General features: G+C 39.3%; 1 protein-coding gene across 1 annotated transcript in view; it reads left to right on the forward strand.

The window, feature by feature from the left end:
- SNX24 (sorting nexin 24) overlaps positions 1 to 26,783 on the forward strand; it is a 117,595-nt gene that overhangs the window by 56,032 nt on the left and 34,780 nt on the right. The window contains exon 3 of the mRNA XM_087815514.1: positions 11,717 to 11,821. Coding sequence (XP_087671640.1) covers positions 11,717 to 11,821 — 105 coding nt within the window. The remainder of the gene's footprint in view (positions 1 to 11,716; positions 11,822 to 26,783) is intronic.

Here is a 26,783-nt window from a genome sequence, read left to right on the forward strand (position 1 = left end):
CTAGATTTCCTAGGACTCTTCTTAATTTCTGCAATTCTGTTAATAGTTTTAGCTATTCTTCTATCAGCAGACCTGCTAGAGTTAAGCGAGTAGAAATTCTCAGATCTCTCCATCTTCTAGCAGCTTTGTTAGAACATCCTCACAGGGACATAGAGGGAAGAAAAGAAAAAGTTTTTTGGAGCAGAATTTTAGTTGGGAGACACTATCCTATCTTACGTGTGACAGAGCAGAAAGCAGCTGCTGGAAGTCTTCTTCATGATATTTGTATGAGATTTGGCAGAAAGGTAACTTATAAAAGATGATTAAGTACAAACAATGGTAAGGTGTAAAAACAAATCTGTAATCTTTACTGTAAAATTGTGCGTTAAGAAGGATTGAAATGGGGAAAAAAATTATCAAGCTTTATTGATTACTGCTGCCACGTTGGACAACTTTATCCTTTTGTTAGAATTTTGGTACCCCAGTTTCCATATTTGAGTTTTGTGATGTGCTTTGCATATTATGTTTTTACATTGAAGTGTTTTCCCTTTAAGTGTAGTTAGATTTATTCTCTTTTAATTTTTTTAAAAATACTCAGCTATTTCTGCAGTGGATGCAATTTACTCTCTTGCCAGTGTACTGATTTTTCTTACACTTTACATTGTATTTCACACTTGTTTAAAGTGTTCAGCCAATGACCCCAAGTTAATTCTAAAATAATATATGAGCTATTAACAAGTGCTATGTAGAATAATAGATACATAGCTCTTTTCCATGTACCATAAACACACCAGAATGCCTCCTGGCTTATTGTCAGGCTAATTTTGAAGCAGAAACTAAAACCATTACTGATCTGACAGTTCATCTGGCTATCTGAAAAAAGTTCTTAGTGATTATTATTTCTCCAAAACTTTTACAATTGTTGATATTAAAATATCAAAACACTATCCTAATCATTTATTTACACTTAGGACTTCTTTCATACTTTTTCGAAAAATTCAGGAGTTTTTTTCCTCCTATGTGCATTATTTTCTCCCCCTCAAGTAACTTCAATTTACAGTGCTTAAGCTTGCAGAAAATTTTGGGGGCAGGAGAAGTAATCCATGATTGCCCACACATATTTCTACTATCCTAATACAATTCCTGTTTTCCTTCTTTTCTTGCATTTTTTTAGTAAAAGAAACGTGGCTGCACTCACCATGTTCCCACTTGCACGTGGTGGTAATGATGGCGTAGAAATGAAGTGAGCTAGCTCCGGAAGCAAAATGTTCCCGAACCTGCTTCCACTTCTCTTAGCTCTTCAAGGCCTTAGGACAAATCACATGATCCTTCAGTGCCTCAGGTCCCCATTTTTAGTATGGGAATAATTAGAGTACTAACTTCATTGAATTGTTTTACAGACTAAATGAAATCATGTATAGTGCATGGTAAACTTCCAATAATGGATAGCCTTCATTGTATATAATTATTTCCCCATTTTCAAGCATGTTTCCTTAAGCTAGAGTCCTAAAAGAAGCATTTTCTGTCAGAGAGTATGGATATTTTTGCAGCTGCTGGTATATAGTTTCAAATTACCTTCTTCCAAAATGGTTATAGCGGATTTATAACACAACCAGCAAGTATGAAAGTAGCACAGCATCTCATCAGCTTTGAATATTATCCCCGAAAATGATATTTGTTTATTTAGCAAGCAGTCTGTGTTGCCTTGTTGCTGTTTTAATTGGTATTTCTTAAGTTTGTTTATGATTTGAGTCCTTCTTTTTGGAATTCTATTTACGTGCTTTCCCATTTATCTGCAGGGGTCTCAGTTGTTTTTGCTTGTTAGTTTGTGTGGCCTGTTAATATTAACCATTTGCTGAAACAGTTTTTCACCAAGGACCTTTTTATTTTGGGTATGATATTTATTTTAATTTACAAGCTTTAAAAATTTTTATGTTGTCTAATATGTTCATTTTTACCCCTTCAGATTTTATGTAAGATTAGTCGTTTCTTCCAGAGCTATGATGAGTATTTGATTCCATTTCCTTTTAGTTTTTCTTGATTGTTGTTTTTCAAAGTGTGAACTTTGGATCACCTGGATCAGAACAGTGTTTGCTGAAGGGCAGATTCCTGGGTATCACCCAGGCTCCCTGAATCGGAGTCTTTGTGATGGAGCCCAGGAATCTGCAGGTTAAACCAGCACTCCAGGTAATCTCCATGCCTGTGGACATTTGAGAATTCCTCTGCTGTGGTTATGTTTTTAAAGGTTTCTCTTAGACATAATCCTCACACCCTCCCCCATCACAGCACTGAGGCCACAAGATTTGAAACCTCGGAGGTCTTTCCTACCTTTCTCTTACCTTCCACATCCAGAGCGTCATCAAATCCTGTTGGTTCATTCTTCCAAATTTCTATCATGTGCACCATTTCATTTTTCATTTCTGCACTTACCATGCTCCCTGCAGAGTCTTACTACCTTATGTAAGCACTTCTTCAGCTGTTCCTGAGCCTTGTCTTCTTACTCATTTTTTGCTGCAGATCAGTTTTCCTAGAACACTATTCTTTTGTTCAAATATATTGAAGTGAGTCTGTGTTGTCTTCCAGACAACAATGACTCTCGAGGCCAATAATCTTAAACCCTGTATTAGTGTCTTGTTACTGTTGTAATAAATCATCACCCACTTGGCTTTAAAAAACACATTTGTTATCTTCCCCTAAATGTGTCGGCAGGGCTACGTTTTTCTGGAAGCTCCAGGAGAGAATCAGTTTCCTTGCCTTTTCCAGCTTCTAGAGGCTGCCCGCATTCCTTGGCTCGCGGACCCTTCTCCACCTTCAAAGCCAGCAGTAACATCACTCCAGCTTCTGCTTCCATCATCACATGTCCTCTCTCTGACTTTGACACTTCTGCCTCCTGTTGAGATTACCTTGAATTTGCCTGGCTAATCCAGGATAATCTTCCCGTGTCGAGATGCTTGATTTAATCATACCTGCGGCGCACCTTTCGCCATGTAAGGTATAAATTCACCGGTTCCAAAAATTAGAACATAGACATGAGGGGACTATTATTCTGTCTCCTACAGACCCCTTGGCCAGCCTTACTTCTCTCTGCTTCACCTAAGAAACATCAGTGGCAGCGCCCTTTACCCCTGTATGTGAAAATCACTATCTCCTGTCTTTGCCGTGCTGGATGCCCTGCCCTTTGTGCTCACATCTGTTCACCCCAGACTAAAACTTTTCAGGTTTTCTTTCTTCCCTGTGAGTTTCTTTTATTCCCTGATGTCTTTGTTCTTGGACTCTTGTTTCATTTAAAATAGAGATTTCTACTTAAATTTAAAATATCTCAAAGATTAAATTTAGTTATCCCTAAGTTTTTCTAACTAGAAGACACATTTTTTAAAAAGTAGGGCCCACCCTGGCCGGTGTGGCTCATTTGGTTGGAGCATTGTCCCATATATCAAAAGATGGCAGGTTTGATTCCTGGTCACATATCCAGGTTGTGGGTTCAATCCCAGTTGGGGCACATGCGGGGAAGCAACCAATCAATGTTTCTCTTCCCCTCTGTCCCCCTCTCCTTCTCCCTCTCTCCCCTCTCTTTAAGATCAGTAAAAAATTCATTAAAATCATTTAAATAAATAAATAAAGTAAAAGTAGGGCCCATGTCTTATCTTTTGTATCTTCCTCACTGCCTGTCAGTGTTGGGCACATATTAGGTATTAGTTAAGTGTTTGGCATATGGGATATTTGGAGGACATCACGCGTATTTATGAATTATTGGAGGAATATTTTGTTGATAAGAACAGTTTTCATTGTGGGAGTTTAGTTCACTGTAACTTTAACCCCAGGTTACACTTGCACTTCCTTGTAGCTCAGCTAGTTAATTGGGAAGACACCACCACCACACTGAAACCAAGGCAAACCCTACCCTAGTCTTCTGGTTCACTTTTAGCATCATATCCTTAAAAAAAAAGTTACAGGGTGCTCTCCCTACAGCCGCGGCCCAGGACAGGATGAGCCTTAATCTTATACATGCTCCAGCAACACCTGCTCACGCCCCACCACTGCAGCCAAGTAATTCACCGCTTTACGTGGTGGACTTGGAGAACAGCATCACCTCCCTGGACCCAGAGCCCAGGTATGGAGAGGAAAACCTTCGCAAACTCTGAGCATATTTTACATACCTTTCGGCTGGTCCCTGCCATTTCCAGCCCACCGTTTTATTCACAGAGGTTTCAGGGAAACATGGTTCTGGTTCACTCCTGAATTGACTGTCCTCATTGTGATTATTGTCTACCTTTGGCTTGAGTAAAATATTGCATTCTCACATTTCATTTAATGAAGGACATATTTCAGAAGAACCAAAAACCTGCCATCCGGGGATAAACCAGGAGTACAGCCCCATGTGTGCTGTCTCTAAAGGGAACCCTGAGGATATAGGGGTCAAAATATGGTGCAAAAGATTGAATTTTACCCCAAATGTCCCTTCCTCTTTCCCTAACTTTGTTTTTCTTTTCCTCTTTTTATTTACGTGCTTGGAGGAATGATTTCTGTTCCTTTCTGTGGAAAATGGGTACTGTGTTCAGTGCATGTGCAGCGGGTGTGTATAGAGTGAGTTCTATGTGAACCCTTCCAACAATGCAGAAGGGAAGGAGCGGTCAGGCCAGGCGAGGGGCTTGCGCCTGCAGTATCAGGAATCTGCGGGCTATCTGCGGGATCAGAAAGGCCGCGTGGCTGGACACAGCGTGGCCAGGACAGTTCATCATCGCACGGAGTGGCAGGGGGCTATTTATCTTGTAAGCAGCTGAGCCCTACTGGAAACATATCGTCTCAGGTTTGTCTCTTCTCATCTAGAGCAATTCATTACTCAACTACAAATGCTGTCACAGACCCCAGCAGCTATGATGATCGGCTTTCTCAGTACTCCTGACACAAATAAAAAGAAAAAATGTTTCCAGTGCTATATCTTCACGATTTACAAAAATAAAAAAAAAGGAGAGACAGATAATGGAGTTGATTTTCTCTTCTGCAACAAAAGAGATGTTGTGCTTTAGTAGTTAAAGGAACTTTCTTTATGTTTATATTGAAATCTAGTAAGCTTATTACCACACAATAATTTAGCATTTTTCTTCTTGTTTTTGTTTGAGAAATACCTCAAATAGTGTAGAGATATAATAAACATTCTCTTACAATCATAAATTCCTTTCCTCTCTCTCCTCAATATTGGATCAGTCTCATCAATAAAGATGACGTATTTGCCGTTTAACAAAATAAAACTTGCCTGTGACCGCATGCTTCCCTTCCATGTTCACCCCCTTGCTCTCCTTTTCTCTTAGTATAATTCCTTGAAAGAGAAGCCTCTCCGTTGCAGCTTCCTGCTGTCCTTCCCTAGTGTTTTTGACTTCCCAGCATCAACTGCAGCCTGATCATGCCCCTTCTAGAAACATTTTCCTGACTCAGTGTACTGTTTCACGCCCTCCCTCCTCATTGCTTCCCCCCTCTCTCTCCCCTGCCCCTCAGAGTTGGATGTCTCAGACCTTGGCCCTTGTATTGGTTTTCTCTTGCAGCATGACAGATTACCACAAATTTAGCTGTTTACAACAATACAGATGTATTATCAGAGTTTCCATGGGTCAGGAATCTGAGCATAGGTGTACCAGGTTCTCTGCTCAGTCTCACCAGGTTGAAATCAAGGGGTCCCCAAGGCTGTGATCTCATCTGAAGCTTAGGGTCCTCTTCACAATGTCATGTCCTCACTGAGCCAGAATTCAGTTCCTTGCAGTCGTAGAACTGAGGTCCCCTTTTTTCTTGCTGTCAGCCAGGGATAGCTCTCTGCTCCTAGAGGCCACCTGAGTCCTAGCCATGTGACCCTGTCATATCAGGGCAGCTTACTTATTCAAAGCCTGCTAAGACTGGGTTTCCTAAAATGTAACATGATCACCCTAGCTGGTTTGGTTTAGTGGTTTGAGCATGGACCCATGGGCTGAAGGGTCCTGGGTTCAATTCCCGCCAAAGGCTCATACCTCAGTTACAGGTTCCATCCCCGGCCCCAGTCGGGCCTCATGAGGTAGGCAACCAATTGATGTGTCTCTCTCACATCGATGTTTCTCTTTCTTTCTCTCCCCCTTCAGCTCTCTCTGAAAAACAACGAAAAAATATTCTCAGGTGAGGTTTAAAAAAATAAAAAAGTAATGTGATCAAGGGAGTGACTGTCTCGTCACCTGTCATATAATGTAACCCAGTCAAGAAAATGAATATTTCATCCCATTCACAGGTCCCATCTGCACCCAACAGAAGGGATCGATTATTCAGGCATGTACAACAGGAGGCAGGGATCTTGGGAGCAATCCTAGGATTCTGCCTGTCTTAGCCCATTTCTTCATCTGTACCTATCTCCCAATGTCATGTCATCTAGTTCCATGACTCGAAATACCACTTACGTATGTATTCTGACTCACAGATTTATAGCCTCATATCCAACTGTCTACAGGTTATCTCCCCTTGGACACCTATTGGGCATCTCTCACTTGAAATCAACAGAACTGAACAATGAATTCCTTTATGTCAGGATTATCTTTGGTTGGATATCATAGAAACTTGACTAGGTTTCTTAAACATAAGAGATTAATTATTCTCATATTGCAAGAAAACTAAAGGTAGGCAATCCAAATTGATGCAGCAGTTCCACAATATCCATGTTCCACGCTCCATTCTCCTTCACCATCTCTACCTGAGCATGTGGCTTTCTCCCTCAGGTGACAGCATAGCTGCTGTCCCTCCAGGCATTGCCTCCACATTTCTGGCAGGAGGAAGAGCCTGTTTCTTTTTTTGAGGAAAACAGGAGCCCTACCCAGTAGATGTACACTACATTTCATTAGCAACTCTGTCTCACGCCATCTTAATTACAAGGGAACTTGGAGAATCAAGATTTTTTTTTTGCTCTACACGTTGGTACTTTGAATGACATTGGGATGTTTTTGGAAGAAGGAGAAGGTAGTGGGTAGTGCACCTAGCAGCATCGGCCACGTCTCCTGCTCAAGTGGGATTAGATTTGGCGACAAGTGACTCTAGAGCCAAAATGATGGTGAGATTAACAGACACCTTTATTTTTCTCTCATGTAATATCCGGGGCTGGTGCAGCAGTTTCATGATCATCGGGGACCCATGTGTTCTCAATATGAGGCTTCCACCTGACGGTCGAAGGTGACTGCTCCAGGTCTAGCCATTACAGGAGCAATTCAGCCGGGAGGAAGGAGGAAAGGAGAGAAGGAGAGTCCTCCTCCGTAAGACCACTTCCTGAAGGCTGCACATACGCGCCTGTTTACCGGCCTTTGACCAGAATTCACTCATGGCCACACCTAGCTTCAAGGGAGATTGGGAAATGTGTTCTTTATTCTGGGTGGTCATGTACTCAGCTGAATATTAGGTGTTCTGTCCTGTAGAAGAGAGGGACAATGGACTGGGGAGGTAACTGGTGTTCTCTGACACTTACCCAAAACCTGGCATTTTGCCGCTTTTCAGTTAACAACAGGCAGGTTACCCAAAATATGGCTGCCAGGTGAGGTCAAAAACCTTAGAACAGTGAAGGTCTTGGAGTCATTCTGATCACCTTTGCTTTCCACATACTCCCACAGCCTTCTCCCATCTCCACTGCCGTGACATAGTCCAACTCACCACTGTCTCTTGCCTGGACTTCGGCAGGAGCTTCCGACAGGTCTCCTTGCTTTGACTCCAGCCCCTTATAGTCCATCTTGCTGGTAGAATCTCTCATGGCCTCTTAAAGTAAAAATTATATCGGATCATTCCCTTGCTCAAGACAGTCAATTTGCTTCCCATTTAAAATTACATGCAAATTTCTACCTTGGCCTCCCAGACCTTATGGTGTCTGAAGCTGCCCCCTCTCTGAAGCTGTCTCCCCCTCTCTGTGTTTTGAACACCAAGCTTGCCCTCCCTTCCATTGCTCTGTATCTGCCGTAACATTCCTTTTCCAGCTCCTTGCCTGGCTCCCTCCCAGCTTGGATCAGGTCACAACTCAGTCATTCCCACCTCATACAGGCCTTCCCCAGCTACTCCTGACACCCCCCCTTCTGTTACTGTTGGCCCTCACCCTGTTTTATTAACTTGTTTATCTTTTATTGTCTTTTTCCTTTATGTAAGCCCCACGAAGGCAGGGGTGTCTCTAGCACCAAAACAACACAGGAGGAGTTGAGTGACTTCTGTTCCTATGACCTTTAGGGAGTCTTTGCTTTCCCTGGATCTTATTTTTTTTAATAGACAAAAGAATAATGTACTTTATTAACAAATCATAAAATTTATACATCTTCTCCATACTATCTACTGCATGAAATCGATCATCTCCCAGGAGGCTCCTCTCTCCAAGTCCTCTGACCTTTTGCTCCAACATAGACTGGTGGTTCTCTAGGCTGCTATGCTCAGCTGTCCTTGGAGTTCCCTTCCCCACACTGATGGAGCAGAACTCTAAGGCCAGATCCTATTTGTGGAAAATCAGGCATGGAAGGTAAACTTTTTGAGTCCTTGAATGTCTGAAAATGCATTTGTTCTCTCACACGTGATGAATGGTGTGGCTGGTTCCAGAAATCCATTTTCAAATTAGATCTTGGAAGCATTGACCTAGCATTCACTGCTGACGATGAGAAGTCAGTTGCCACTACAGTTCTGCTTTCTTTGCCACCTAATTTTTTCTTGTCCTTGATATTCTGAAATTTCAACAGGTAAATGTCACTGAGTGTGGGTCTTTTTTTAATACATATGCTTGTACTCAGTGGGTTCTTACTCTGAAGGCACACATTAAGTCATAGAGAATTTTTTTTTATTCTTTGAGAATTTTTTTCATATTCTTTGTGGGAGGCTTATTAATTTTATATTAAAACTCCTGGATGAATTCTATATATGTTTTATCTTTTACCTACCTTTTCTCTCATTTTGCTTATTCTGTACTGTAAGAGACTTCTAGCATTTTATATTCTACCTCTTTGAATTTTTTAATTTCGCTACCATGAATTTTAATTCCCAATGTATCTTTCTTGTTCTCTGATTCTTTTTCATAGCAACCTGTTCTTGTTTCATAGAAGCAATATTTTTCTCAAATATCCCTGAAGATACTAATAGAGCTTTTAAAGATCTTTTCTGCTATTTGATTTATATGTTTCTTTGGGATTAGTTGTCCCATTTGTTTTTCATGTCTTTCATAGTGCTCTTTCCTATGAAGGTGATTCTTGATTACCCATCCAACGAGGTGATTTTGGGTATTTGTTATTGGCCCTTCTGCTTTGGGAACATAAGCCTGGTCCTTCTCTAGGGTGTGTCTACTAAAGGGCCTCATTATAGGGAATGATGGGAGAGAGCTAGCTATTAGGCTGGGGACCCCATGAAAGCCAGTAGGACTAGAATGCAAAATTCTTGTTCAACCCAAACACTTCATTCATTTTCTTTAGGGACATTGACTCTTTTTTAATGGGGTGGGGTGTGTGTGCCAGGGATAAAACCAGGCTGCTACTCACTCTGCTGTGGTGGGTAGAGTAGAGTGTCCTTTGACACAGGCTATGACATGGTCGAATCCCTCTTCTTATGTCAGTCTTGAGCACAGAGCCTCTCAGGGCTGCTGATAAGATTGGGGCCCACACCCATTGTCACCCCCTTCCTGAGGTGGGCTGGGCTGGGGCTCCCTCTGCTCTGCTTTCTTCCTTGGCATGCTCTTGTTTTCTGTCTTTCGAAAACTGTTTGTCTCTCACGTGGTGATTACTATCCCTTTCTCCCTGCCTTGTTCTATTCTTTTCTTCTTTTTTAAATGTCTTCCAGGATTAAATTCAGGTACATAAATATAAAACAAAAAGTCCAAATACCAGTAACCTTAAACAGAAGGTGGGGAGGGGCTAGGTTTTTCCTCTTAAAAAACAAGTTTGAAAGTGGGCGGGTCTGGGCTGTGTGGCAGCTCCAGGAGGCTGTCAGGCACGCTGGCTCCTTCTTTCTTTCTGCTCAGTCATCTGGAACATCTGGCTCCCATCCTCAGAGTTGCCTCATGGTGGCAGATGGTCGTGGCAGCTCCAGCCATCATGGTCACATTTTATTAGGCAGGAAACAGGTGAAAGGGAACGGTTAGGATAGAAAGTGCAAGTCAGCTGACTTTGCTCTACTCGAAGAGTTTTTATAGAAAGCCCTTCTCAGTGACTTCTGATTACCTTTGGCTTCTACTCTCTGCAAGGCAGTTTGGAAAATTTAGCTTCTTAGCTAAATTTAGCCCAATACATTGTAATTCTCAATAGTGTAGTTCTCTTGGTGAGGAAGATCAGAACAGATTTGGGGTTTCAGCTAGCACGCTCACACTTTCATTTTAATGGCACTTCAGGTGTGGAGGGAGGAGGCAAACACAGGCTCAGCCTCCTGTCTTGCACTAGAAGGGATGGTCTTCAGAATGCACAAAGAGCCCCTACTGTTTCATGATGTGCAACAAATTTTAGCCTAGAATGGTTATTGGTGAATATGTACTAATGTATAGAGAGAATTTTGTATTATAGTATTAGCTGCTGGGGGTTAAACTGTGCCTTTTCTTAAGAGATTATTGTACTGTTTCTTTGCAGTTGTAGTGAAGGAGCAATCTTAGTAGGTTTTCTAAGTTTTTAATTAGAATATTAAAATTCATTCCTTTTGAGAGGCAATGTATTAGTTTCCTATCGCTGCTGTAACATGTGAGCACAAATTTAGTGGATTAAAAGAACACTAATTTGTTATCTTACACTTCTCGAAGTCAGAAGTCCAAAATGAGTTTCAATGAGCTAAAGTCAAGGTGTCAATAGGCTATAAGAGAGGGCCCATCCCTTTCCCATTTCCAGCTTTTAGAGGTTGCCTGGGCTCATAACTCTTCTTCCATTGTCAAAGCAAGCTGCTTCTAATCACTCTCTGACTGTGATCCTCCTGCCTTCCTCTTATAAGGATTTTTGGGATTACATTGAGCCCGCTTGGATAATCTAGGATTATCTCATTGTGAGAGCCCTAATTTAATCATATGTGCAAAGTGCCTTGACATGTAAGTTAATATTCCCAGGTTGAGGGTGTGGTTGTAGTAGGACACATCTAAAACAGGTATTTCTAACTCAGCTTTCAATAGAATTTTTTTTATTTATATGGTCCCTTAAAACTGCTGCCCTGTAAAGCTTAGCTGAGAACCATTATTCAGTTTTCATGACAGAATTTGGACCTAATTCTTAGGAATGTTGGAAGGATCAGTCTCTCTGTTTTTCAGTTCATTCTTTATAAAACTTTCAGGAAACACTCCAAATGATGTGGTCTGATTCATATGGCATTTTACAGTATGATGGTCATAAACAATGGCAGTTTGTTCTGCCTTTTTTATGTGAAAAATATGTAGAAAGACTGCATCAGAAAAGTACTTCATGTAACCAAAGTTTCATTGTATTAATTGATTTTGGATATTACAAACTTCTTTACTTCCTTTATAGTTTGTTTACTGAACTTTGATTTTTAGGAAAAAAAATTCCAGTTTGAAATACAGATGATGTATAACAATAACAACGAATTCCAAAAACACAAAATTTTTATCCTGAAATCTGAACATTTAGGACAGCCAAGTAAAGAATTAGACAAAATTTCAGTGCTATTATATTTTCCTCTATCTTTTTATTGAAGATACCAGTTGCTCACTTTTTTTTTGTTGGCTTCCCCCCACCAGTAATGTCTTTATGATTAAGAACATTTACTATGGCTTTTTTTTTCTCTTTCTTTATAGCTTAAGAAATGTATTAAAACTCCAGAAATTCCTTCTAAACATGTGAGGAACTGGGTCCCAAAAGTGTTGGAACAACGACGACAAGGTTTGGAAACATATTTACAGGTAAGATGTGTTTAGATCCTCAGTTAATAAAGTGTAGCTTTAATATTCATTTATTTCAGTATTTTTTCTCAGAACTTACGGGTGAGATGCAAAATATATGAAGCAACCAAACATTCTAGATTAAAATAAAGTTTAAAATTATAGCTATGTTGTTGGTTGGTTCTTTTAGCTTTAATTAGGTTCTATTTAAAATTGGTTATGTGGATCAGGGAAGTGAAAATTTAGTATAAAGGTAAAAACTGATGTTGAAAGGGTCTGTTTTTTTAATTCAGCTCAACAAATTACTTTGTTTTTGTTTTCCTCGCCAAGATTTCTGGCTTTCTCATAGCATTTCCTGCCTTTAGGCTTTGGGTGTTGGGGAGATAGTGAGAGAAATGAACTTTTCAGTGGGCCTGGCTAGTACATCTATGGAATCAGATTGAGAATGAGTGTATAAAAATTGCCTCTGATGAAGTGCCAACTTCTTTGAAAATTAGAATATATGTTTTTAAAAGAATACAGTAGGATGTTTTTGCTGCAGCTGAGAGTTGCAAATAAATAAGATAGACAAAAGTGACAGAAAAAGCAAAAGGAAAGGGTTAGCTTCTCCAAGATTTAAAACGAAAAAGGTTAGAGGGCTCAGGTGAACATTCATTGTCATCAACATTATCCAAAGAACACTGGGCAGGTCCAGTGCTGAGATGAGGTTGGGGCGGGTGCAGCACGTGGAAGCCTTGTGTGCAGGGAGGTCACCTGGGTCCACGTTAGAGGCCGACGCATGAGAATGACTGAGGTGGTGTGAGATGAGGGGTTGAGGGGTCTTGGCTCTCAAATTAAAAAAGCCGTCCTTCACCTAAGAATTATGAATTTACCGTGATGCTTTATCCATCTCTAAGACATGTTACGTGAAAGAAATCAGCAGCCCTGTGTTCCTCCATTGGTATCTTCCTAACCCCGTTAGCATCGACCCTGGGGGGACTCTGTGTAGGAGGGCAGCTATGGGCCGTGTTCAGCAAGCATACTGTTTCCTCTGCAGAACTTTTCTGAGAAGTTTTGCCTGAATAGCTGGTGATTAGAAGCTGTCACTAAAGGCTTGGTGGTAAATTCAGAGAACTCTCCCTGTAGAAAGATGCCGAGAGTCCTTTCCTGGCCTCCTGTAGTTGCCCTGGTCTTTACATTGCTCAGATAGGAAAGCTGACAGCTGGCAGCCCTGAGAGGACTGAGGAGGCCTCTCTTTACTGTTTTTGAACATGATGGTGAACCCTTCACTGCCTCTCCCTGGGAGTGGGAGATTAAAGGGAATGGGGACCACGAATGACAGGGAAGTGTGTGGTCATGTGCTTTGAGTCTGTATATGGAGCTGAGACTTCCAGAGCTTCAGGCAACACTGCAGAGCAAAACCAAAACAAAAAACTAAAAACTGAGATGTTAGACATTGTATGCAAAGGGTAAAAATGCATGTTCTCTATAATTAAATGGTATAGGTAAACAGTGCATTCTTATTTGTAAGGCACATTTTCCACAGATACTGTATATCTTCAAGCCGTAGTTCTGAAGAAAGTTGTACTCTTTTCCCTCCCATTGTATTTGACACATGACTTCCATTACTACTCAGTGTAAACATTTTAAGTTGTTTGTACTTGGAATATAAATATGTGGGTAAAATCATCTGGCACAGAGAGGAGTTTACAGTGACACTCAAATTGAGCTTAGAATTTTCTAGTGTCAGAAATAGGGCTTGAAAAATGTGGTTGAAGGACTAAGAGGGCTTGTTTCCTATTGTGCATTTAATATTCAATTTGTTGTCAGTTAAGGCCCCGGGGAGTTCAAGGATGCCTTCTCTCCCTTGTCACCTGATTCTGCTTGCAGGCAGTGGGAGCTGGGTGGAAGTTGGAAGGATGAGTGGGAGTGCTTTACCAATCCCAAGTGAAATAACCCTGGCTTAGGGGTCCTTTCTTGATAACTTTTGGTGTTTAAGTCTTTTTAAAATAAAAAAAAAAAGAAAATCAAAAGTACTCAAAATTAGAAAAAAGAGAGAAGACAGGTAACTCCAGTTAGAATCCCACTCACCCTGAGAACTTAGAGCTGAGTCTGGACTTCAGGATGTAGGTGTCATCAGCACTTCTCAGCAGGTGCCATCCTACAGCTAACCCATCTGGGCATGCGCTGGCTAGGATGGCCCTGTTCTGGACCATAAACATGAGAAAGTATTAATACTCCAAAGCCATACCACCTCCATCCAGTTCACAGGGCACATAGAGATCACCTAGTCCAACTTGTCTTCTGCCCTTTGGTTATGTTCATGATCATCTCTCTGGCCTGTTTCCCACCCATAAAATAGGCAGATTAGCTCTTGAGAGGGCCAGAGAAAACAGTTCTTCCTCTGTCGAAGGAGCAGTTTGGTCCACTGATGAGTCTCTCATACACATTTCCTAAGGTGGCCCATGCTGCTCTTTTATTTTAGAGATGGAGAAACTAAGGTCTGGTGGTGGAAAGAACCTTGCCTCACTTCCTGGAGTATATTAGAGATGGGACTGAAATTTTAGTTTCTTAACTCCTAGTATGGGCTCTTTTCATTATGCATTGTAGATTTTCCAAGTCCAGGGAAATTTTTTAGCCTTGACATATAATTTTACTTAGGGATGTGATAATAATAATAATAAACTATCACAATTTAATTGACTAATGTATGTCCCAGCTCCCTTGACGGATCAATGGACTGGTAATTCTTTCCATGTATAACTTGAATATTTAGAATCCTGTGAGAACTATAACTATGCATCTGTTTTCTATAAGTCATCTACATAAAGGCAAAAATCTTAAGAATAAATTAATTGGGGTTTCCCAAACTGATTTCACCATCAAACATGTTTTATATAATAGTTTTATCTCCTCATTTGAAATGACTTCCCATGAAATCCTACTGAAATTAAAGTATAAAAACTTAAGAAAGAATAAATCCCAACAGTTAAGTAGTACATAGGCAGGGGAAAGAGAAGATCATCAATGGAAGAAAAATTTTTAACAACTTTCTGGAAGATGGGATGTTCTAGAACTGTGCGAATGAATGCAACAGAGAGCATAAATGCAGCCATCCAGACTCGGCCGTGGGAGCATGTGCTGGAGGTGGAAGGCAGCCTGCCCCCAGCTGTGGCGGAGAGCTCCTTAGAGCCGACAGGCGAGGTGGAGGCCGAGGCGCGCAGTGAAACTGCAGCCAGTGGGTTCATTCACGGTGTAGACACGGGACAGGTGCCCAGGCTACTTACTCTGTGCAGAATATAGGCGGTCTGATGTTTATGACCAGGCAAAAAATTTTTACGACTTTTCTCCTAAAAGCAAAACAGTACAACAAAATATTAGGCAGAATGGCTGAGGAGAGCTAAGGCTTCTAATGTGGATATTAGACAATGCCCAGGGAAAAGCCTGCCGGACTGCATGTCCCACCCACACTGTCTTTCCACTTGGAAGGAGGTGTGTGGCAAGTGCTGCTACTGACATCCTAGCAGAAGAAACCTCCCCAAGCCATCCAGGCTGCTTTCTTCAATGAGATCTGGTAACCAAGGATGGCCAGGCATTTGAAGAAAATGAGCAGCATGAACAAAAAGACGAATAAGGTCTAAAACACTGACTGTTTAGGAAAGATAATTCAGGACACAAAATATATCTTTTTTAAAAAATATATCTTTATTGATTTCAGAGAGAGGAAAGGAGAGGGGGAGAGAGAGAGAGAAACATCAATGATGAGAGAGTCACTGATTTGGCTGCCTCCTGCATGCCCCCGACTGGGGATGGAGCCTGCAACCCGGGCATGTGCCCTGACTGGGAATCGAACCCCCATCACCCACATCCCAGGTCGATGCTCAATCGCTGAGCCGCGCCCAGCCAGGCTACAAAATATATCTTTAAAATTGTTTAAATAAATCGAGAGTTTCACAAGGGTATTACATCTAAAAGATGACACTAGGATACTGTGTAAAAGGAAAAATCAGAGAACACACAGTTCTTAGAATTAGTTTTATCCAACTGAAAATATTCAGTAGCTGCTCTCTCTAGCTGGGACGCTGTTCTGTAAAGTTCAGATACAAAGGCTCTTCAACAAAAAGTAAGAGACACAGAAGACCAGTCTAACATCTCCCTTCTTTCTCAAGCCCCAGAAAGAAAGAAAAGGGGAAAATACAAAAGTAGGGAAGGGAACCACCGAAGGGAAAATAACTGAAAATTTCCCTAAGCTGGAGGATGTGAGCCTTTAGATAGAAAAGGTGATTCAAGGTCAGGGTACAAAGGTCAGAAATGCTATAATGCCTAGACATAAGGCAACATTTTATTACATCAGAGATGAAGATTCATAATCTTTCTGAAAAGGAAAACAAACCGTGGGTGTGGTTGAGGTTTAGTCATGGCTCCATTTGTTCATGTGAGGCTGATTTAAGGGCGAATCCCTCTCCGTTCTTCAGTGGCAACATTAAATTACAAGCTGGCATAATTTTTAGGCAGAATTTTGACAAAACTTTGCATACATCAGTTGTTCCGTTTGTTGCAGTTATATGAAATTTCTCTTTCTGAGAAATGTACCCACATCTTATGTCACTTACTTGGAACAAGTTTTTTATATTTTCACATTTTTCTTAAGGAGTGAATAATAATTAAATGTGCATAGAGTGTTGGGAGCTAAACAGACGCAGATCATAGAAATCACGACTAACGATCATCTAAGTTACTATAAATCCTTAAAGAATAGTTCATTTGAAGAAAACAGTTCCACAGCTGGGGTGAGGCTGGTTTGCTGTATAGTAGATGCAGGGCGTTAGCTTTAGAAGAGCCTGTTATCTGACTAGCCTCCCCTCACTCAATCTTTAAATTATACAAGTCAGTATAATGTTCCGTTAGGTCAGTAGTCTGCACTGGATCAAAGAGGATTATATATTTTACTTTTTCAGCAGCACATTAAAGCATTAATTAAAATTAACCTTATGTTCTTTATAATGAATATGCTCTAATTATTGAGTGCAGTGTGATGTATCGAGTTTGTTAAGCATGCTATTCAAATCTCCTGTATCTTAGCCACTTGATCTATTAAAAAAAAAAAAAAAAGGGTGTATTAAAATGTCCCACTTATATTTGCATGATTACTGATATAATAAGGCTTAGTTTAACCATCTGAACTTTCTATCAATCCTTCTGTTTCGGAGGGTGTTTTTCTTTTCTTGCCCACTTTTGAATTGGCAGCATTCCACCCCCCACCCCCTTGCTTTTCTCTTTCCATTTCTCCCGCTCTGCTGGTTTCTGTTAGGGTTTACCTGTTATCTTTAGGTTCCTCCTGAACATTACAAGGACCTTAGAATCTTTTAAGTCTGATCACCCTGGATATAGGACTCTGGATTGACAGGGTCTTTTTTTCAGCACTTGGAACTGTTGTACCATTTCCTTCTGGCCCCATGATTTCTGATTTAAAAAAAATTCCACTGTCATATAAATTGTTTTTCCTCTATATGTCAGGTGTTATGTTAAAATGTCAGATTTCAAGATTTTATCTTTGTCCTTAGTTTTCAGGAGTTTAATTATTATGTGTTTTGGTGAGTGTGTTTTTGGATTTTTTCTGCTTGGAGTTCTCCCAACTTCTTGAATGTGTAGGTTTATCTCTTTTGCCAGATTTGGAAGATTTTAGTCATTATTTAATCAAGTACTTTTTTAGTTCTTTCCTCTTTCTTTTCTTCTTCCAGGACTCTACAGACAGGAATAGTAGAGTTTTTATTATAGGCCCATAGGACCCTGAGACCTTGTTCTTTTATTTTTTTCCAGACCGTTTTCTCTCCATTGATCAGAATGGGAAACTTTTATTGTTCTGTCTTTTAGTTCACTGATTCTTTCCTCTGTTTCTTCCATCCTGCTGTTGAACCCACCCATTGAGCTTTTTATTTTGGTCATTGTATTTTTTAGTTCTAAAATTCCTGTTTGATTCTTTATATAGCTTTTATTTCTTGGCTGAGACTTTGTATTTCATTCCTTTGTTAAGTTTTTCTGTTTTTTCTTTTGTTTTATATCTGTTCATATTTACTCATGGAAACATTTTTTTATCATGGCTGTCTTAAAATCATTGTCAGATAATTCTAACATCTCTGTTATCTCAGCATTGGCATCTTTTGATTGTCTTTTTCATGTAGTTTGAGATCTTCTTGGATTTAGTATAGTGAATGATTCTGGTTGAATCCTAGACATTTTTGTGTTATGTTATGAGACTCTGGATCTTATTTAAACCTCTGTTTTAGCTGGCTTTCACTGATGCTGCTCAGTCTGAAGAAGGTGGGGGATAGGGGCTCCACCTCATTTCTGCCAGGTGAAGGTAGAAGACCAGATTCCTCACTTTTCCTTGACTCTTGGGGGAGGATGGGTGCGCCTCATTACTGCTGAGATGAAGGGAGTTCCAGCTCTCCATGTGGTCTCCACTGACTACATGGGAGGGGGCACATACTGGCTCATGGGGATCAAAGTCCTAACTCCTTACTTGGCCTCCTCTGACAAGATGACCCTGGCATCGGGTGCCTCATATACCCTCACGAATATTTCCGCCCTAGGTCTAGGCTTCCTGCTTGACCTTTGCTGGCATGACTGGAGGTGACCAGTTTCTTCTGTGGTGTTTGGCAGAAGTAGACTGGTCAGTGTGTAAAAGTTTTCTGTTTTGCAAGGCTGTCTCTTATATGATCCTTTTCCTAAAGAAAACTGGCTTTTATTGGGGCTTTGCCTACATCTGTTGACATTTCCTGGTTACCAGCTTTTTCTGCACCAAGTTGAGATACATGAGGCAGAATGAAAGTCCAGGAAAGATAAAACTCACCACTGTCATTCCTCGGACTTCTTTCTTCCCTTAGCCTTTTATAATCATCTTACGTTTGCTTTATATATAAGGTCCAGGGATTTTAGTTGTATTTAGCAAGAGGAATAAGAAAAAGTACATCTAGTCCATCTTATTGGAAGTGGAGATTCATATTTTCATGGTTCTTAAATGGACAACATCCTTTGAACAGTGTACCTAACTGTTCGTCATCTGTTATGCATGAACCTGAAACATAAACCATCTTGTAAATACTGATTCCAGATTTTAAATACATTTCTAGTAGGTTCTAGCTTATCATTACTTGTAGTTCTTTTTATTGGACATGCATTGATACAATCCAATACTTTTGGGAAACCTGATGGTTAATAGTTTTGTTGAAGAGACAGTGGCTAATACCTTTGCTGCATAATTGCAAAATGTTTTTATTTTTAGATTTACAGACACCAAATAGAATGACTAAATCAATGAATTTTTTAAATTTATACATTATCTGTTTCCTTCTAGTCATCTGTTTGCTTTTGCCAAGTAAAGTAAAGCATTTGTCAAATAAATATTGGTGCATAAACATCACAAAAAGTGAAAGAATACTGTTCCATGTTCTTTCAGCAAAATAAAATGGTCCAACTGCTTGATGCAAAATAAGATATGGTAAATTTCTTCCTGTTGAATAAGCAGCCTAAGAGAATAAATACCACGTTTCCCTTTTCCTCATTGATTCCTGAGTTTGAGAAAATTCATGTATGATATAACCTGAAGTCTCATGATCCGAGATTTTATTTATGCAGCCAATTTTTCTGTACATTATGGAAGCCACTAGTTACACGTGGCTAATGAACATTTGAAATGTAGTTAGTCTAAATCAAAATATTCTATAAATGTAAAAATTACACAGATTTCAAAACCATAGTGCAAAAAAGAATGGAAAATATCTCAATTTTTATAATGATTACATGTGAAATAATATTTTATATATATTGGATTAAACAAAATATATTTTACTTATTTCTTGTTATTGCTTTAACATGGCTACTAAAAATTTAAATGTTAAATTTGCATTGAAAATTATTACAAAGTATGTATGTGGCTTACACTATACTTGTGTTGGACAGTATTGTCTGTAGTATTCCTGTCTGTTCCTGCAATTATTGTTTGAGTCTTCTAATAATTTGGAAACACTTTTCTCTGTCAATTTTTTTTCTTTATCATTTTGGGTAGAAAATGGAAATTTCTGAATACTTAACTGTATTCAGTGAAAACTTAAAAAAACAAAACTTTAAAGGTGATGCCTCCAGACTTCTTTGTAAGATGATAAGATGCGTACTTTGGGGCAACATGGTAAGATTTGACTTTGGGTGGTAAACATACAATTCAATATACAGATGATGTATTCTAGAATTGTACACTTGAAATCTACATAATTTTATTAACCAGTGTCACCCCAATAAATTTTTTATAAAAAGAAAACTAAAGTTTGATAAAATAGTTATTTATGTATTTATCCTTCTAGACTATTACATAATTCTTCCATTTTCTTATTTCAGTATTTTCTTAGCATAGTTGAGAATAATTGATGAGTAGTGATAAAATGATACTTAGGATCATGAAGTAGCAAAATGTTGCAAGGTATAGAAAAAATAAGCTCATTAAAATTCCATAATGTATATTTTTTAAAAATCCAATGGATCCATATGGTAATCATAAGATAGAAAGAATTTGGTTCCATTTTTAAAAGATACATGATTTTCTCTTTGTTTTTGGAAGACATGTGAGAAAGAATAAAAGTCATAAAATATCATTTCTCATAAACAGAAATGCTCAATATTTTGCCCTTTGAAAGTACTCTATCATTTATCTTATTCTTATAGGATCATTTTATCTTTGGTGTTCTTCTCTTTTACTGTGGAACCATATTATATAGTAATACTGTCTGTACTTAGGTGTAGATTTTTAAAATATATATTTTTGAGGATTTGTGTGTGTTTGTGCTCCCTGTATCTGAATATAGATGCCTTTCAACATTTCTGGAAAATGCTGAGCTATCATACCTTTGAAGGTTGCCCTTTCACCATTTTTTTATTCTATCTTTTATTTTCAGTCTTATTATTATAATAACTGATGTCTCCACAGGTCTAAGTTGACTCTCTGTTGTTTCTGCTGGATCTTGTTCATGGTGCTTTCTTTCTTCATAGTATAAAGTGTAAGTGTGTTCCATCTATTTGAGTTTTTTACTGATTTTTGGCAGGGTAAGCAATTTCCTTGTACATTTTTTCTCTGGAATTTTTTTATGGCCAGGATTGAACTTAATTTATGCAGAGAGAATTTTTATTTGCTTTTGCCAGTCACTTGAGAACACTATCAGCTGGGACTTCTTAGCTTGAAGGGGCTTTTGGACCATCCCGAAGGCATTAACCTAGGTTACAAACCTGTGGAAGTGGTGGGTTTTTTTGTTTGTTTTGTTTTTTGTTTTTTAGAGAGAGAGGAAGGGAGAGGGGGAGAGAGAGAAACATCGATGTCAGAGCACAACATTGATCTGCAACCTGGGCATGTGCCCTGACTGGCTGTTGAACTGGCAGTCTCTTCGGGCATGGGAGGGTGCTCAACCAGCTGAGCCACACTGGCCAGGGCTGCAAAGGTGTTTCTCATTCTCCCTTTCCCTGGGGATATGTCCTTTAGCGGCTTCATTTGGAGCTCATCTTTTAGGGTTCATAACTTGCCCATGGGACAGAGCCAGCGTTGGTGCTTATCTATCAGGGTTTCTGTTTATATTCTATTTAAGGCTGCTATAGATTCCTTATTGCCTCAGGGATGCATTTTTATAATTACATATATATGGCATTTTCTGGTTCCTAAGGATTCCTTTCCATGAAAATCTGAGCCCAGTGAGTGTCCAAGTGCTAAATCAGTCTCCCCAGTTGTGCAGCATCTGCACTGGAGACTTCCCTGAGCAATGACATATGTACTTTCCTGCCATACATTCTTCAAACATGGCGAGTTTTGGAAAACAAGTTTAATTATCTTACTGACCATGAGATTTAATTTGACAGTGGATTTCATATCCTATTCATTCAGGGGTGGGACTGAGGCTATGCAGGATCTTCCGTTAGGGTCCACCTATGGCAGCAGGTGACTGGTCAGACATAGAGTGCGTTTCAGGTCAGGCCCCCTGGAGCACACACCTTTATACAATGCAGTCTGTTGTACTCACACACCTGTGGTGTAAAGTAGACCTTCAACATGCTCACAAGATCGTCCTGAAGGATGTTGCATTGTGGTTTTAAACAGATTTGCTTGTTTGTTTTATTACACAGCCTGTATAAAAGCTTCATGTCATGGGGTTTATAGAATAATAGTCTCCGTGTCTTGCCTTTAATCTTTTTCAACCCCACCGTCTACCACCATGCTTAACAAGACACGGTCTTGTAAAACAGGCTGCCTTCCCACTTCCCCTGGGCATGTTTTCCAGCCCACTGTCTTTCTCTTCCTCTAAAGATTCTGCAGCCACTTGGTCCCCCTTCCCCATTATGCAATGGGAACTGCTTCTAAAAGACTGGAATGGTGTTGTATATAGCAAATTGTTGGGTAAACGGTTGCTCTGTTTACCTGAACAGTTGCCTCATCACCTGTTGCTACATGAAAATTCTTAAACAAGGTCCCAGTTTCCTCCAGAATCACATGATCTTTCCTTGTCAGGCAGGCGTGTCTGGCACCCCCTGGTGTTTTCTCAGAAGTGTTCTCTCTGACTTGATAGGCGGTTTCCGTCCTAGTTGGAACATGCCCTTAACCCATTTTTGTGAGACTCATTGTCTTACTTCCACACTAGAGTGTATTCGTGGACTTACTTTTAAAGACTATAAAACACTTATGAGTTTGACATTTTACTTGACATTACCTAAAATACCCATTTCATGGCCGAGAGCCATTTTTTTAGGTTTATGCTTTCATCTTTACTTCGCTTCATTCAAGAGTACTATCAATTAATATTCTGTTAGAGGGTCTGTTCTCCAAGTCCTGTGCAGACCCCAAAAGTTTGTTTTTTTGTGTGTTTTGATCATTCCATGGGAAGTATAGGGTAGGCATAATTGAGCTGAGATTAACAGACTAAATGAAGCTGAACTGAGATCCAGGTTTGTAATGTTTTCAAGGTTCACTTACCAGAGAAGGGAATCCTTCTTGCTTATCTCAGCCAACTTGCAAACCACTGCTGGGGTTGTGAGCAGTCAGAACTGCAAAGGTTACATTTAGAGCAGGTTTCTATTTAAGGTCTTAGAATTATAATTACCTCTATGTTAGTTTTACTTCCTAAACGAGTATTCTCATTGTTATCATTCATATCATCACAGATACTTAACAAAGGTAAAAATTTATTATGTAAAATATTTTTATTCTTTCTTTTTCACCACTTTCCTTTTTCATGGTTTTAAGTCAGACACATACATCTGTTCCTTGCCATCCAACTCAAGATGAGGAGTAATTGAAATTTTCTTTCTTAATCCACCCCTGACAACAAAGGCTGAATAAACTCAGAATGTAACCGAGAGGCCCTCTGCTTTCTCAAGGGCCACCTCATTCCTTAGCTCAGGTCCTTAGAATTTTGAGTTTAATTCACAATTAAGAAGGGATGTGATGGCAGCTTCTCTTCTTACAAAGGACTTCCTTTAAACTGCAACTGAAGTAAAGAACAAGACCCAGTGTATTGGAGGAGGGGCGTATTGGTGAAAGAGGGATGTACTGTTTGGACTTGATAAAAGCACCACAGAAGCCTATAGAAGTAACAGTATCTAGGAAGGTCCTGCTTATAACATGAGACAAAACTGTTCTTTGTTCTCGTTAAAGATTGTGAACGGTGTGTTAAATAATATTAATGGCTGGGATTGTCAGTACTTAACAGTACTTTCCTTGTACAAGTGATTTTATTGATCGATACAGACTCAATGTAACAGGGGCAGATTATTTTTACTGATTTTATCAAAACCCTAACCAAGTTTGTTAGTGTACCACATATCTTTAAATAGATCTAGATGATGATATAGATTAAGAAAAGCAAACCACCATCCATCTCTTTTTGATCTGTTAATAACTTAGATCCATCATTGCTAGCGAGTGTTTCCAGATTCTGTTGTGCATACATGTTTCTGTTGTGCCTGGTTAGAGATCCTGTAACCTTGTTTCAGTGGTTGGTTTTCACACAGAAAAACACTAACCACTTATCCAGAACTTGGCAAATATGTTTGTCATCATAATTGGTGGAATAATTGACAAAATATGAATTAAAAAAAAACACACTTTAAAAGTCTCTGTTTTCTAAATTTAGTTTTTATAGACAGGGACCTATAGATTGATTCTTAGGTTTTATGGTAGTTCAAGAAGACTTTTTGTGCTAAGTTCAAAATACTTTATGAAGGCTACAAATAATCACCTAGGACTATGTATGATATTTCATCTCATTATGTATTTTAAAGGTTTGCTTTTAATTATATAGAATTGTGCTGCTTAATTTCAAGTGAATTTTATTTTTCTCAGTGATTTGTGGGCTTCCTGTTGATCTCAAAATGACTTATACTTCATTGAAAATAATTCTCAGTGCAGAACAATTTTTTTAAACTTCTAAAACCAGGCACATGCATTATCTCTTTAAAGAAAACAATGTACTTTCCTTTCAAGGAAATAAATTAAACCAGTATTTTAAAAATCCAGACGATGGATTCTTCTCACCTTGGGAGGATGAGCCTCATGGAAGCCTGCCCATTAGAGCTATGGACAATGAGCCTTTAGAGGTAAATGTAGGTCAGTGGAAGTCACATCAGTAATGGCAATTTGAGAAGCTTTAGGAACCTCAAAAATGCTTATGATTTCATGGAGAGGAGTCTGTGGGAAGCAAGGGAATGGAATATGCACTGAGAGATCACTGGTTGGATTCCTGATCAAGGCACATGCCCGGGTTGTGGGCTCAATCCCCAGTAGGGGGCATGCAGCAGGCATTGGATTAATGTTTCTCTCTCATCAATGTCTCTCTCTCTCTCCCTCTCCCTTCCTCTCTATCTAAAATTAATAAAAACATTTTTTTAAAAAAGGAAATGGAATATAAATATGCATTCCAGTGTACTATAAGTGGCCGCAAAGCTTTGATCAGGCTTAAAATTTAAAACTTGGGGAGTTTTAAACCTATGAATCATCAGATGTTGACCACCTGGTTTGGCATCTGTATGGATTAAAAAAATACTCAGGAGATACTAGGAGAGTTTCAATGACCTAAACTAGAGCCCCGGGTTAATAAAATGTGTTTAGGGTTAAATTCTCCTCTAAGAGCTGGCAGGCTGTGCTTATTGGCAGGGCCCCTGCTTCATGCCGTTTCTAGAAAGAGGACTGGTGAGATGTGTGATGAGAACACACAGACCTGCATGCATTTCTGGAAAGCCAGCTCAAGGCCCCTTCTAGAAACAGGTAGCGAGTGATGCCACTTCATGGATATGAATAGACCACATGTTACTTTTCCTTCACATTTAATCTTATCTTTAAAAGTAGATGGTTTTACCTGATAAAAAACTTCACACCTTGAGCTAGCAGCATATTTCTGAATATTAGTTCCTTTAAGGTGGCTATAGTGGGCTCAAGTCTGTCTTCCATACTGCAGTTTTCTATTCAGCAAAGATTTTAGGAAGCCCAACATTATTCTTGAGATACTTTTGATTTATATTTTATCACATTTGTGGGTGATGGAGTCATGAGAAGAGAGCTGGCTTTTGTAGTGAGGTTCATTTTTATCTTGATGACTACAGTTTAATCAAAGGAAGATCACTGCTTATCTATTCTGTGGTCATTTCTGATATAAGTAGTCTTTTTTTCCCACAGGCATTAAGATTTCTCTCCTTGTAGTTTAATATATTTTTATCATAATAGAATTTTTGTTATTCTGATTTATACATATGTGCATATTCCACAGTTTTGAAAACTACAAAGAATAAAAAGAATTTTCTGTAATTCTTCCTCTTAGACCACTGGTTCTGAACCTAGGCCATTTTACCTCACAGGGGACATTTGGTGATACATAGAGTCATTTTTGGTTGTCACAGCTGAAGATAGGGATGATATTAACATCTAATGGGTGGAGGTCAGGAATGCTGCTAAACATCCTACAGTGCACAGGACAGCCCCCAACAAACAGTCATTTGGCCCAAAATGTTAATCGTGGGGAAGCTGAGAAACTCTGACATAGACATCTTGGAATTGTGTGCTTCCTGTGTATTCACTGTGCATATCTTAATCATATATTTTAAAGTATCTCTTATGTCTAATGCTTTGTAAGCTCTTCTTTTCGTTAAAAGTATCACAAACATTTACTATTAAATATTTCTCTAAGGCAAGGTTGTTTTTTTTAAATATATCTTTATTGATTTCAGAGAGAGGAAAGGAGAGGGACATAGAAACATCAGTGATGAGAGGCTGCCTCCTGCAGGCCCCCGACGGGGGATGGAGCCCGCAACCCGGGCATGTGCCCTGACCGGGAACTGAACCCTGATTGCCTGGGTCCTAGGTCGATGCTCAACTGCTGAGCCACGCCTGGCCGGGCCTCTAAGGCAAGGTTTTTAAATGTCTTCACTTTTTTCTTATGACAATTTTCAACATAAAAAACAGAATCATATAATAACCCAAGATACCCATCATTCAGCCTCAACAATTATTGACTTAGGGACAGTCTTATCTCTATTCCCATAGTTATCTCACCCTCCCGTATTATTTTGAAAAAACTCCCAGATAGCGCATTTTTATCTATAAATATTTCACTGTGTATCTCTAATAGATAAAGATCCTTTTAAAAAACAATTTTAATATGGCTCCATAATATTCTATGCTAAGGATGCATTATAATTTACTGAACTAAGCTTGCTGTTGAGTTTTGGGGTTGTTTCTAGTTTTCTCCCTAGAGTTTTATGTTTGTTTTAATCTGTCTATGGCAGAGTCTCCTTGTTCTACAGGTGAAGTAGTAAGTGTGCAAACTAAGCAAGGCGAGAATGAGCTCCAGACCCTTAATTTCATTAAACACTGTGTAACTGGTAAAGATTAATGTACATATCTCTTGCTAATTCTTTCCAATTACTTAGTTCATATAAATTCCCCAGCCTGGTTAATTATGCTGAAGTCAGGTAGTAATTT

Source organism: Miniopterus natalensis, chromosome 3 (genome assembly GCF_054644295.1).
Source record: "Miniopterus natalensis isolate mMinNat1 chromosome 3, mMinNat1.hap1, whole genome shotgun sequence".
Lineage (NCBI taxonomy): Eukaryota > Metazoa > Chordata > Mammalia > Chiroptera > Miniopteridae > Miniopterus > Miniopterus natalensis.